Source organism: Dama dama, chromosome 29 (genome assembly GCF_033118175.1).
Source record: "Dama dama isolate Ldn47 chromosome 29, ASM3311817v1, whole genome shotgun sequence".
Taxonomy (NCBI): domain Eukaryota; kingdom Metazoa; phylum Chordata; class Mammalia; order Artiodactyla; family Cervidae; genus Dama; species Dama dama.
In genome coordinates, this window is record NC_083709.1 from 62513015 (window position 1) to 62528002 (window position 14988).

Sequence of the window (14988 nt, forward strand, 5' to 3'; positions counted from 1 at the left end):
CGCGGGAGAAGAGTGCAAGGGCAGGCCTCTGGCTTTTCATTCGAGCATCACTAAACGTGCGCAGAGTGCCCAATTATTTCAGCATTATTGAGCAAGCCTACAGGAGGACCCAAGCCTTGCTGCATTAGATTTTCTTTAGTAATTTGCTCAAGTACCGCTGAGGACACTTAAAGGGCTTAAAACGGTGGCTGCAACCAGTTTCCTTTTCTGGGTTGTTAATTCAGGTTTTCTCTTTCAAATTAACTCTGGCCGCATGCTGTGCAGCGGTTCTGGGAGAACTGTTTAACACTAATTTTCTCAATTTTCAGCTTTTTTTTCTTCAGCATAACTGCTTTAACAGTTAGTCACATATATGTTTTGATTAGAGATGTGTAATAGTGAGGCTCTGTGTTTTTGGAGACCAAAATACAGACGCTTTGTTGAGGAAATCTAATTTCAGCTATTAAAAGTAACCTAGATAATTTCACTATTTAAAAATTAGGTTATTTACAGTGCATTGCAAAACCAACAAATCCAAGTAAAAAAGATAGCGTTTCTCTGTTATTCATCTCCCTCCCTTAAAAAAATATTATATATAAATATATATAAATGGGATGTATGACCCTTTGTATGTATTTATAAAGGATAGATCTTTGCTTCATGGGTGCTGGGCTTTGCAGGGTCTTTTTGCACCACTTTCCTCTCCTCCTGTTGTTGAGGGGTGACCGAGATACAAGGAACAAGTTCAATATCTTTGTCTCGTTTCTCACAGCAGCAGCAACTCCAGGCCCAGCATCTATCACATGGACATGGTCTGCCAGTGCCTCTGACCCCACACCCTTCGGGGCTTCAGCCTCCTGCCATTCCGCCCATCGGCAGCAGTGCCGGCCTCCTGGCCCTCTCCAGTGCCCTGGGAGGCCAGTCCCACCTTCCAATTAAAGATGAGAAGAAGCACCATGACAGTGACCACCAAAGAGGTGAGTGATTTTCTCAGTGTCTGTCTGGTATCACCTGCTGCTGCTGCGGGTCGGTCTGGTCGTCCTTCTTTGTCCTGTTTCTGGATTTCATTTTCCCTGTGACTAAACAGGATTTCCCTTGGAAGGCAAATTAACGATCAGAAGCAGTCTTTGCGCAGTGATCCCCTGTTGACTGGCAAGAGTTAATACGCTCCCCAAAGGTATAGGGGGGATGCATTTCCTGGTTATTGCCTCTGATCCTCTGCTGCATCCCCAAGTCTAAATTGGTAATGAAGTGCCACAGTGCTCTGTGTTTGAAATTGTGAGTGGCATTTATTAGCTAATTTTGACCGAATCCATTTTGGGGGAGGTTTTACTGATAAAGGCTCACTTCATAATTTGACAGACCTAATTATTATTTTTAAATCAGGTCAGTCTGTATAGTGCAGTGAAAATCTTGCAGGTAAGAGAATATTTAGGTAGTCGTAGTAACTGAGAAGTTGGTTTAACTACCTCTCTCACCCAGTCTGTTTAGATGAAAGGAACTCATTTCTGTGTGTGAGAACAACACAGCTGTTGATGTAAATGATTTAAGTTGGGTTCTTTCTACTTTGGCTTCTTCCCTCCCCTGAAATAGAGGATAACGCAGACACATTGTGATCTAACCGTATGTTGATAAGGTGCTTGTTAGCAGCTTTTATTATTTAGTGACAGAAAAGCAAATGAAAGCCTCTCCCAGCATTTCTTGGTGGGAATTTACTTAGTCCTACAGTGGGTGGTTCCTGGTCGGAAGGGTGTGGTTAGAATTAAAACCCCGTATCTCTTCTTGTTTCACTGCCATTACCATGAATTATAATCTTGGGTAAATGATTTTTATCACATAAACATAAATTTCCCTTCTCTGATGTTAGAAACTCTGCACTGTTTGTCATACAGTTATCTTGGTGCTATGGTCCAGAACTGAGGCGTGTCTGTAAACACTTAAGTGGAAAAGTCAATAAGGAGTATAAATAACAAGAATGTCCAGCTTTGGTTTCTCAAATTATGTCAAAGGTAGCTTGGTGTTCTGTGGATCTGGCCAAGTAGTAATTAACTTTAATTAATTAACTTTACAGAAAAGTTGACATCTGTGTCATTCATTATTTAGTAGAGATCAAATTTGACAAGTGAATGATTTTATGTAAACTAACTGGTACTTTTCTTTTTCCCTTTCTTCCCTTGCTCTTGACTTGCCCTTGTTGCTGCTGTTTTGCCTATAGACAGAGACTCCATCAAGGTATGTCTCAAAGTTACAAATGAAGGAATGACTTACCATCAGGCTCTAAAAAATTTGAATAGATTTAGTAGTGGATTCTTTGAGATTTGCCAAGATGCTTTGGTGGGCTTCACCGAATAGTGGTGAACTGCATTTTTAGATTCTTTTGGTTGTGCATTTGAGATTTTTGAAAAAATTGGTCCCATTTCTCTATCAGAATCAAGATTTATAGACCAAGATTGAATTATAAGATCTGGCTTGTGTTGCTCTTTTTATTGTATCTTTGCCGTGTGAAAAAGAATAACTGCTTTTCTTGAGTTAAGCTTTGGCTGTAAGATAGGTAAAGATGGGGAAAAAATCGGTTGGTAAGGAAATACACATTTTGGGAAACAGTTCCAGCCTGCAAAATTCTTTATTAAAACATTTAAGAGCATTTTTCTTCACCAGAAAGAATTGTTTTTTGTTCTGTTTCTTAGTTTAATGACATCTTGGTTTCCAGTATAGCAAGTTATTCTCCTTGGGTTTTGCATCTGTCTTATCTGCCTCCTCTGTGTCTTTATAGAGAAGTTATAGGGAAAGAGGAAAAGTATTCTAGGGCCTAATGATTTGGATGTGCTTGTGTAATACCATAATGGGGTGTGCTAAGGATACCTGAATTTATATAGTAAGCAAACAAGAAAAACAGAAGACTGTGGCAGGAAATGAGTAAAATATGAAACTGCTTGATAACTTTTGGATCATGCACAATGTAAATATGCTACAGTATTGTGGATAATTGTGTTACGCATGCCATTTATATTTTGTATAGATTAGAAAGCAAAGGAAGTTCTCAAGCACAGAGACTGTCAATTCGTTGTATTTTACAGTAGTTGAATGTTTTAGAGCATATGCAGTTACAGCTCTTGGCGCTTTTAATGAAGTTAGGCATACAGAAACTAAAATCTACAGAAACTAAAATCTTCCCTTGAAACCACCTGTGCTGTCACTCTGAATGCTGCTTTATTCCTTATTTTTTTAATAATAAAGAGGAAGTAGAGTTTTTCCCCAAAGCCATTAAATGATAGAAAATAAAATATATCTATTTTACCCTTAAAGAATCTTTGTAATTTGGAAGGGTATCTGCATACCCACAGAAATGTCAACATTGACAAATAGGAACTGCACACTTTGAATTATTTAATTTTGTATTTACAGTTGTGTCCTTTGTTATGTAGTATAAGCATCAATACCTAAACTCAAAAGCCTTCTTAATCAGAGTGTAGTAAGTTCTCCGCACATACGTACTTAGGAAGTAGTAAGTAAATGGCATTGACCAGGATTTGCTGGTAGCAGCCCTTGGAAAGCCTGCCTAGTTATTCTGAGGCCGGTGACATAACCATTCCCTGCCTTCATATGATAAATACATACCTTCAGGCAGGCCAGTGAGCTAAACAGAAGCCTCCTCTCATACCCCACTCCCAGAAGACTGAAAATATTTATACTCCAGCGCACACTTTTGTGTCAGTTTCATTTTATAGTTCCTCACGCCAGAGTAGGGTATATTTTGAAATCATATATAATCATTCAAGATGAGTCTGGGAGTAAGTATCTATGTAGCTTGGAAACCAGGGGAAAAGCAAAAGGAAATAGAGGCGGATGATTTTGCCCTGATTTATTGTGGCATGGTAGCTATAAATAGATGTTTTTGTTGGGTACCGTTTTTGAATTGAAGCTTCACTGTGTCAGGTTTGGGGCTGTCCTGTGGCTTTGCTAGGTGAAATAGTTCACTAATTTTTATAAATGTGTTCTGTGACACTCAGAAAAGCAGTTAGCTGCTTGTTCCATTGATCGTCTTCATCCTCCCATAAGTGGTTCCTGGTTAAGAGGGGCTTTTTATTATTGTCTGCTGTGTGACTGGAGATGGTTTTTATCAGCCGGAGCATGCCAGTTGCCTACAGCTGGAGTCAGGCTTGTATGAAATAATTTATTCATGCAGGATAATGCTCCTTAACATTTAACAGGTAATGAACGTGACATAAATTTCCTTCTTGCTTTTAATTTTTCCCTTTCCTCTTCTAATGTGCAAACAGGCTGCTCTGGTACTCTAAATAATAAGTAATTTTTGGCCATCTGTCAAAAGGAAATTTCAATACAAATTTAAATTAATGGTGCCTGAAATTTTTTATAGCTCTCTAAAAGCCTCTAATGTGCAGAAAATTCTGAATCTGCTGGTAGTAATTAGTGTTGCATGTAATGAGGATGTGGGCAATGTTATACAGTCCCAGTGTAACATTTTGATATGGTAGCAAAATTTTGATTTATATGAGGTTGTGGATGGGTTTAATTGTGAGAGACAACTTTAAAATGTTTTCTTGATGTTACAGATTATTAAACAGGACAGATTTCAGAATAGCTTATGAAATATAAATTTAAACTTACTGTAAAGATTAAGGTAATTAAGGTGCTTTACCTTTAGGTGGCAAGTAAAAATGAAAGAAATTCCCTTGTCAAAGTGTGGGGCTTTTTTTCTTCCTTTTCTCTTCTTGAAGATTCTGTGGCTACTAAACCGAGTGCTGTTGGCTTTATTGATCTTGTTTTCTATAGCTCCAGTAGCCAAGTTCATTCATAAGCCTGTTATTTGCAGACTTGCACCTGACGTTTTTCAACAAGGATGGAGGATGTAAATATGAACCTGAAAGAGAAAGCACTGTAGGACCCCAAGGACCATTTTATTTGGTGAGGAGAAACCAGAATGGTGTGTGTTCTGGGGCTTTTATAGGAAGGATCCAAGGCACCTGCTTGTCACTTGGCCTTCCAGTACCCACGTTCGTGTGCCCATTGTAAGCCCTGGATTTAGAGGCTGAAAATGGCAGGAAACAAGACCATAGTCCACTCACACTCTTAGTTGGAAGGGTAGAAAGCATGAAAGAGGTTCCTACTTCTCCTTCCTCAGTGGGAACTTTTTCAGCATCTTCTGGAGTTTCTCTTGAAAAGATCCATGTGAAACCAATGAAATATTTTCTGAGGTGATAAAACCTTCCTCTGCCCCTCCCTCCTGTATGCTGAAGGGTAGAAGTTGGTGTCGCCAGAGTGGTGACAGAGCAGACATTCCCATCTGCTTCCAGGAGCTTCCCAGTTGCTGGAGGTCCCAGTTCATGAGGAGATAATCTTTAGGTTCCTCACATCACTCTGTTTCCACCTCATTGACTGATGTGTGAGGGTGAGGATTCAGAATTGTGAAGGCCAGATTGCCTAAAACTTACTAGGAATCTGAAATTGAGAAATTCGTTTTATTACACCCCAAATGTCTATACCTTCTAGCAACAAATAGCCACCAAAATCAAGACCAACTTGGCAAAATTCACTATCACCAACTGTTGATTAGCTCCATGGCCTCTCCCAAGTTGGTATTATTGTGCTAACCTTATTACTTCTACTTCCTAAGTCCTTCTTAAGTATATTATGTATTCTTGTTTTTTTCTCCAGCATGCAGTAACCTCCTCAAGTCAGGCCCGTGATGAATTTGAAGTTTTTTATTTGTAAAATATAGCACAAGGACATTGTTCTCCTCTAAGTGGTGGTGTTTTTACTTTTATTATTTCACTGGATTGTTTTTCCCAAAGTACCATATGCATCATCAGAGTATGATCGTTTTTAGTGATTTTGTACATTGCCAAATGAACCTCCAGAAGCGCTGCAACATTTAAAAATGCCAGATGCAATATTTGAGTATGTTTTCACACAATCCGCCAATCCTGAACTTAATAGCTTTTGTAATTTTTGCTGGTATAATAAGTATGAATAGTGCACTTCAAAAAAAATTTTTACATAGATATTTTTCAAGTGAAGTGTTTTTCTTTGGGTCTCTTTGCTATGTTACTCGGTCCTGAATGGATTTCTTGTTTTTGTTTAAGGGTCTTCATAATGATCTGCATATTAGTTGTATCTGTGGCAATGCCTTTTTTTCTTGTCTTCGCTAGATTTTGGTATTTATTCTGTGTAGATGACGCCAACGTCACACTTTGCTTTTTTTTTTTCCTTGTCTCTTTGGTTATTCTCCGTTGTCAGTAAAGGTTTATCAATGGAGAATTAGACTAAGGCTGTTTTGTTCAAATTGAAGTGTATGATTCAGGCCAAGAAAGCCCTTTAGCCTCATTAGTTGAGTGTTACAGGTGAAAGTGAGTTTTTAGCTTGAATTAACAGAATGGTTACTTGTGTTGGCTGGTTCACTTTATGCATCAAAATTTAATGGTGAAAGGTTTTGTTACAGGGTCTTGTGTGACCTGTGTGACTTGGTTTTTGTTCCCTTCTGCCTCTTTTTACTGTTGCAGAGAAATATCCATCAGAAAAGAGTGTGCCTTTAATATGTTTAACCCCTTGGCGTGTCCTTTGTGGGAGAAAACAGAGAAGAAGCCACTTGAGGAGGAAGGGTGGGCCGTAGGAGAGGGAGTAGCCATTTAACCCAGGCAGTTGGGGTTTTAACACTCACTTCCCTTCCCCATGCACCTGTGTAATCTTACCCTTCCTGAGAAAGCTTGGTGGGATTAATTGCCTATAGACTTTAGAAGGACACATTGTAAAAAGACAAAGGCATAAAGTTGAAATCCATAAAATACTATAAAGAGAGGATATAATTAAAAAACAAGCATCACCAACAAACTAAACTGTAGCAGGGCTTGCATTATCTCCTGCTGTCCCCTTAGACATCAGTAATCTGAGAAAGTGTGTGTCGTTAAGGGTTGTAACTTGGACTCTGTCCACTCTAACCTATTGAAAAATTATGTGAAACCCTAGTTATGCAGTCAACCCCACTGATCTCTGAGCATGCATAGCTCATAATTCAGATTTCATTATGAAGGTAGTTGGTGAGGAAAGCTTTATTTATTATTTTGTATATGATTAAAGGTTTAGAGGTGTTGAGACCTTGCCCAAGGTTACATAGCCATAGCTGTCCTCAAAGGAGGCAATTCCAGCATGCATTTTACCCTTGTGTACTTCAGTACTTAAAATGAACACTTTCTCTAAATAATGGACATTTTTTGGTAACCATAATGCCCTCAATCACTTGATAATTCCTTGATAGCTTCTAGCTTTTAATATCTAGCCTACAAGCAGATTTCTATGATTATTTCAGATAATTGGTTTGCAAGAGTTTCCCTCTTTTTAAAATTTTTTCAGTGCCACTAATTTGTTGAAAGAACCTGGGCCAGCCTTCCTATAGGGTGGCCCATATTCTGAATGTCTCTGTGTACTTCTCAATGGTGTCACGAAGACTTTCTGCTGTATTGCACCAAGCAGAGTCTTTCTTATGACAAGGGAATGGGTAGAAGAAGGACGCCTAGGTTTGCATGAACATGTTAGTGATAAACAGTTCAATGAAGTTTACTAATAATCAAGGGAGTAAAATTTTTAGAAATGTATACTGATGATCAATTGATAGGATTCTATTTGTATGCTTTTACTTTGAGACACAGACTATCATGTATTTGCAGTCCAACTCCACTTTCCAAACATACATGTAATTGCTTAAAATAGACTTTTAAAAATATATTTTCAGGTGGGTAGTGTCCTAGATGCCCTGTGCTTAAGCAGAGCATAGGTTTCTCCCACCAAATTATCAGCTCCTTAAGGGCAAGAATTTTATCTTCTTTGTGAAACTGTGTGGGAGGACAAATTAAGGATGAGTAGGAAGGAAATCATAATGTTGGGTTGGCCAAAAAGTTCATTTGGGCATTTCTGTAACATGGAAAAACCCAAACAAACTTTCTGGCCCACTGGTAGAATTAGGATCTCTCTAGGTCAGCTCTGTGTCAATGGACAAGTCACTTAACTTCTCTGGATTTCAAAGCAGTTAGTTACTACTCTAGGCATTTTTTCCAAGAGTTTGAAATGTAACTGTTTTCTTAGGTTATTCAGTCCTGTCCCAGAAGTGAATTTTACAATACAAATCTTACACCGTGGGATGTATTTCAACAATAAAGTTGGCCATACCATTAGCCAGATAAGCACAGTGGTAATTATATTTCATTTTGAGTATCGAGTGGTAGGGAAATAATTTAATGTTCTAAAGTTTACCTTTCAAGGATTTGATTTTCCAAAATAAGACAGTAATTTAAAAGTAAGTGTTTTAGCATTATGCTTGCTGTTTTAGTTCTTTGTGGAGACATTTGTTTCTACCACATTCCTGTTTGGGATTACTTTATCACAGAATAATCAGGAATTTAGTACTGTCTATGGGATGATGATGCAGTAATTTGTTCAATATTGTATTGATACCTGCCTCTAGGCATGTAAGCTGTGTGAAATGTAACAGGTGCCCTAATTCCACAAAATATGTTGTAATTGTTTGTTTGTTGAACAGATGAATAAGTATCTTTAGGGCATAGCTGGTCCTCAGGTGGTGAGCATGAATGAATCGGTGATGAGACTGGGGAAACTGTGTTGGCTGCACCCTCCTCCACCAATCACTGAGGCAGAACAAATATTAATTAACAGGGGCAGACTGGTTGTGGGATCTGCCTTCCCCAGATGATTTTTGGCAAAGGCATTTTAATTCTTTTCCTCCATAAATCAACCCTCTTAGTTACCAGACAAGCATTTTCATCCCGAAGTTTAATGTCTCTTAATTTTCTTAATTAGAATGCATTTCATCTCTTGCAGAAATATCACATCATAAAGTTTTTATTCAACATATCTTTTTTAAGTTTTAAGGGGGCTCAATATTTATTTGTTTAAACTGGCATTTGAATTTTAGAAGCTTTTGTTTCTCAGAATGTAGATAATTCTTCCAAAAGAATTATTTAAAAGAATGCCTGACCATCTTTTTTACATTCATATATAGTAAGATTTACCATAACCCACTCTGGAAAAATCATAAAATTACCTACAGGGATGCTCAGTATCCTCACTTCTCTGTTTCTTGAGTTATTTCTGCTGCAACACTTACTTCTATCCAACTTATACATTTTGTTTTATGGTGCTTTGAAGTACTTCACATCTTCTGGGTTAAAGATTCTCTGCACCTGGGGGCCAGCCGCTAACAAGGGTTGTAATTTTGAACGTGAAGAGGAGTCATATCTAATAATTACCGTGGCAGCTGCCGTGGGACATGGTTGAGCAAAATTTGAGCTTCATGAAAGAGGAAAGGAAGTTTGCTGAGGGCTGACTGATACCTGCTGCAAGAGTTTTGGATTCTTTTAAATAAACTTGCTGTTAGATGAAACTAATGAAATCATATTTCAAAACTAAATAATGCTGCTTAGATCTAGCAAATCACAACTAAATCTTAGAGTTGAATACTTAGTTGTTTTACTTTGAATCTAAAAACTGAACAAAGTAAATATGGCAAACAAAATATGATTGTATCAGATTCCTTATTCAGAACCAGTCCAAATATGTGTATATCTATGTGTAATAAATTTTACAACTTTAAAAAGGCATTTTAAGTGTCAGCTAATAGAACTTTCAGGACTCTGTTCTTCCACTTGAGGGGACACAGGTTCGATCCTTGGTCAGGGAATTAAGATTCTGAGTGCCACATGATATGGCCAAACACACACACACACACACACACAACAAAACTAGTATAGTCATTTTAATTTCTGTTTATGTGTGATAGTTGTAATTCCAGTTTATGTGTTTAGTTGTAATGGGTTGCTAAGCCCCGTCCTCCCCCCATCCCTAGGTTCAGTGACGCCCCTGGTTTTGCTTCACTAGAAATGGGTAAAGCAGCAACATACACTTGTGTGAAGTCTCCTCACAAGCAGTCTGCCTTCTTCCTTCACACTGTTTAGTATTCCATCCCTTCATCAGCCACTGCTGTTCACAACAAGCTTACCCTTTCCTGTCCCTCACCGTGACCGTAGGGTGAGCTTGAGGAATTCTTTTTCAGGAAAATGGACTCCCTATTTAATTGTATCACACCCTAAGGATTCTTGAATTTTTTTTTTTTTCCCTCCCAGATCGGTACTTTTCAAGTTGCTGAGTGTTCATATTTAAGAGAAGGGGAGGGGAAAGAGAGGTTAACAGGTTAGTGATGCCACCCAGTGAGAGAAGCCAGTAGGCAGTATAACAACACCTCATTTTTATTTATTCTTCCTTATGGCCATTTTAATTATTTTAGAAATTTTCGAGAATTCATTTATCTTTCTTTAAACTTCTGTTTTCTTGAGCGACATTTGGCCTTTTGAACAACAAAATAAAATTGGAAATGCTAATGTTTTGAGCCATCTAAAGGAGGAAAATAAAAATGTCACCATGGTAACAAAGCTGCTTTCTAGATGGTTTCCTAAGATATGCCTGAACTAGAAGCAGATGTCTGATTTGAGAATCTTGCCTCCTTCAATGTAAACAAATAACTTCTGGGCAGGTGTTAGAAATAATATGGAAATCCTATTAAGGGGCCCCGGGTTCCTGTCAGTCACGAAGCCCGTGCCACAAAAGGGCTGGTTGTCACATAAAGGCGCAGAGTAAATTCTCATTAGGCCTGAGCTTTTCCCAGGAAATGATTGTCTCGGTGTGTTCCTTCTCCTGTGAATCTGAATGTAAGCTGTTGCTTCTATTGATCCATTCACTGGCTTTATTTTTCTCCTCTTCATTCCAGATCCTCCCTCGCCCCCGCCAGCCTGTATTCTCCCCCCTCACCCACCCCTTCCCTTTAGATTAACACTTGATCTGTGCTGCTGCTCTGAGACTTGTGACATTTGTGATTTTAACCTCCCACCCTGGGTGGGGGAGGAGGGAAGTCACTCTTCCATCCCTGGGGCCTGTGGGACAAAGAACCGGGCTGATGAGTACTGAGGGCTGTCTGGAGCCACACAGCAAGAGGCAGCCCCAGTCCTGAATACTGTTCTGTGTACATTTACTTGTAGTTGTGTGTTATGAATTAAGCAGAAACTAAAAGCATGAAGAGACAGTGTTTTTATGAACTTTTCCACACCTACGTAGTTGTCTGGTAAGCCAATAAAACTGCGCTGTACAAAATGGTAGCCGCTAGCCTCAGCAAGCTATTAAATTTAAATCAGTTAAAATGAAATAAAATGTAAAAATCTAGTTCCTCGGTTGCACTTGTGACACTTCAAGTCCTTGGCAGCGTGTGTGGCTCTTGGAACTGCCATGCCCGCGCCGCCGTGGGAGAGTACCATCATTACAGAAGGTTCTGTAGGCCAGGGAGAGACTTCAGCCTGATAAAGGCTCACTAACTAGTTCAGCAATTTTATCTGGTTAAAACCGACGCCTGATATTCAAAAGCAAAGCTTTCTCCTGATGCATAGAAAATAAGGGGCATGTGTGTACTTGGTTTTGTAGCTTTACTCTTCAGAAATGGTTGATACGGTCGACTGCATTAATATAGTGATCTTTTAAATGGTTGTAGGCCTTTTTTTTTTTTCCCCTTTCTGGTGGAATTGATTGAGCAGTTTAATGTGAATCTTCCCAAAATGGACCCCCAGGAGATACTTTTTAATGTTTCTAAACAGAAAGTTGAGGTGGTGGTAGGCGGGGTTGAAGGCTGTGCATAACGATGCTCTTTATAATACTCAGAAGGTTAAATGTGGATAAACACTGAAAACAAGGCTTCAGAAAAGCCTCAGTATTATCATGCACCATTTCTCGGACTGTAGTCCCTGAGACGCACTTCATAAAGCCAATAAAGCGCGCACTGGTGGTCTCCTGTTGCCCTAGCAACAGACCATGGGGCACAGTGTATGTGAAATGCATGAACATCTGTGAATTAATCTTTTTTAGTTTGTTCTTTTCTTGGCACTGATTGGCCCACATGGGCTTGTGCCTGTGACACTGTGTGTGGAGGGGTAATCCGGAGCATTCCCCAGGGCCTGGCCCCGACGTGGATGGTGGGGCCGCAAGTGAGGGGGGCTGTAGCCCAGTGGCGCATGAAGCCGTGCGGCTGGCTCCGTGCTCGCACCTTCGGGTATATGGGGGAATGAATGAAAAATGTCCTAGTGAATCTGGGCATTACTGGGTTTATTGGACCGCCCTGAAAAAATAATCTTTAGAGAAAACTGAAATAGTCACTTCTGTTTGTACCACAGCTATCCGGACCTGAAAGGTCTCTGAGTTATCCCACATACTTGCCCCAGTCCCAGTCCCTGCTCCAGGGATTAGAACCAAACCATGTTGGACTAGTTGGAATGAGACTCCTGAATTGGACGTTTAGGCTGGAATCTGTTTTGATAATAAAACCTGGTAGTAACCTGGTCTGACCTTATTTAGAGCAATTTTACATTGAGCTGGTGACAGTTCTGTCCTTGGGAGAAGAGAGCAAAGTGAGTAAATAGAGACCCACTGAGGAGCGGGACTTGGGCATTGTTGGAGGTGCAGTTACTCCCCCGCTGCTGACAGGATTGTCTTCAGCTCTCGCGCGCACTGCAGCAGCCTCCGCAGACTGTGTATTCCCTTCCTCCTGTCCCAACAGATGCTCCCTTGTAAACTGCTTTGCTCATCCTCCTCATTTTCAATTTCCTTCTCTACCTATTTTTCTCCTACCCTTTTTTTCTCAGCCTCCATTCTCCCTTAGGGGTCAACCCTCTTTACTGGGGATGAAGGAAGACTGTTACTATAAAATGTCTCATGCTGGCTGTGGTCTGTCATGTATAACATGTGGAGTGAGAAATTTTGTTCGTAAATGTCTTAAGACAAAACTCTGCTTCGTGCTAGTCCGTTTGATTTGCTTGATGGTCATTAATATTCAGGAGCATATATATAAGTAGGAAGAACTCTTTGTCAATTTGTATGTTCTCCTTTGACTTTTAAAAAGGCACAACTGTACCTCTGTAGCTGAGAGATTTTCCTGATTTCCTGTTAGACAACTAAACAAAGATTATTATTTTAATGGTTTCTGACTTGGCAACCTGTTGGTCTCGACAGATGAACTTGAAAATTGAGCAATGGCTTCTAAATTATTTAGTTAGTAGGTGTCAGTTTGGCAGCTGGAGGGCAAATAGGCCTGCATTGGGTCATTTGGATGCATAGTAAAATTAGGTATAGTCCCGCCCCTCAAGTTGTTTTCCTGCTAAAGTATGCAACTTGAGATATGCTGCCTTCTGAGTAGAATAAAATGCATTAATGAATCATTCCCCTTCATTTCTTTGAGCTTCCAGTTAGTCCCAAATTCCCTTAAAATGTACATGTAGAACTAGTCTGTGCTGTATGGAGGACTAGCTTCTAAAGGCGATCTTCTGAGGAAGCTGCCAGGGCTAGTGTGCAAATACATGCAAAAAAGGAACCTTTGGCAAACTCCAAGGGCAGTGCCAGTGGCAAAGTTCTGTAGGCTTCCCATCTTGATGGTGCCTTTTACTTTTGTTCAGATACTGTTTTGTATCAGTGAAACAGTTGGACCATAGAGCTAAAATATTAGCGTCAGACTTCTGGATGTTTGAATTCCACTCATTTGCTTTTCAAATAGTTTCTCTGATTGGGGTGGGGGGGGGTAGTTTTCTGTTGCTGTCTTCAGTAAATAGCCTCTTTTCCATTCAGATGGAATTTTCTTCTTTCAAGAGTCTTTTTAGAAGTTTATCAACTTTGTAGTTGTTACTTGAAGGCAGCCTCTGAAATACAACAGTTACAGGAAATATGAAAGACCTTTAGGAGGGAGTAGCATTCATGTCCTGGACAAGTATTTGTATTTTGAAAGCACAATTCTTTATGCCCCAAACTAAGAATTGTTGGATACTCCTGGTAAGAAATGCACATTCTACAGCAGTAAATGGCAGTGAGTAAGCTGGCTATAGTGAGGAGAGGAAATGAGTTTGAATGAGTTTGAATCTCTACTGTTTCCTTCATCTGTATTTGACAGATGTTAAGTGTGTTAAAAGCAGTAATTTTGTAATCTGGATGTGGAAGGCTGGGAAAGAAAGAGAACACAAATAATACAGAAGGGAAAAGATTCCCAGCCTCCTGATATTTTATTCTTACTGTATATACTGGTCCAGCAATCAGGAATAGTCCTTGAATTTTATTTTTAACTTTTTAATTCTTATTATGTTTTTAAAGTATTAATAGAAATAAAATCATACTTTGATTACTGTTGATATATGGATCCTTAAAAACAAATGGTACTTAAGGGAAAATTTTTCTCGCAAGATTTCCTTATACACACACAGTATTGCAGTGGAATGTTTGGTGATGGGACAATTTCAAAAGATGGGGTTCCCAAAATTGTACATGATACTTTCCTGTTAAGCCAACCCCTAGCCTTTGTGGGATCTGGTAAAGATTACAAATAGAGTCCCTCAAATCGTATGTTTAGGTATTTTAAAGTTATAAATTCAGTTACTAAATATACCTTCATAATCATCTGAAAGGCCAGGTTTGAATTCACAATTCTCAGGCTCTCATAGGAGTTCATTGCCAGACAACGTGGGCCTTAACATGTTTTCTTATTGATGCCCCAACTCTCATGTCAAAGCTTCCGTACACCCCAGTGGCACCGCTTTGGTCTGGGTGTGCCCACACTAACAGTCTTTTCTTGGAGACTCTGAGAAAAAGATTGGTTAGACTTTGCACGTGGGCCTTTGGGCAGGAAATTTCAGGGTCCTGATACCCGGCTCTTGGTTTAGAGTGAGGGTAGGCAGAGGGTGTGGGTGGGTATGTCCTCTTGGTCCTAAGAGAGGACTGAATGAGTGCCCAGACCCTCGGTTAGTCCCCTCTTATCCAGCTCTTTGGTTTGTATGTGATTTCACAATCCATACATTTAAGAGAAAAGAAAGAGAAGTGAGGATTTGAGACTGTTACATCTCAGAATAATTCTTTGTTAAATAAACATCGACATTTTAATCAAAATTAGGCCAGAGAATTGACATT

General features: G+C 39.5%; 1 protein-coding gene across 15 annotated transcripts in view; it reads left to right on the forward strand.

The window, feature by feature from the left end:
- Window positions 1-14988, forward strand: part of TLE4 (TLE family member 4, transcriptional corepressor) — a 150496-nt gene that overhangs the window by 78758 nt on the left and 56750 nt on the right. For 9 of the 15 annotated variants that reach the window (XR_009691082.1, XM_061132412.1, XM_061132419.1 and 6 more), the window contains 2 exons: window positions 752-956; window positions 2195-2211. Coding sequence is in view for 14 of the 15 variants with exons in the window: in XM_061132412.1 (XP_060988395.1) it covers window positions 752-956; window positions 2195-2211 (222 nt within the window). In the remaining variant the exon portion in view is untranslated. The remainder of the gene's footprint in view (window positions 1-751; window positions 957-2194; window positions 2212-14988) is intronic. The other 6 variants (XM_061132413.1, XM_061132420.1, XM_061132417.1 and 3 more) reach the window with 1 other exon arrangement.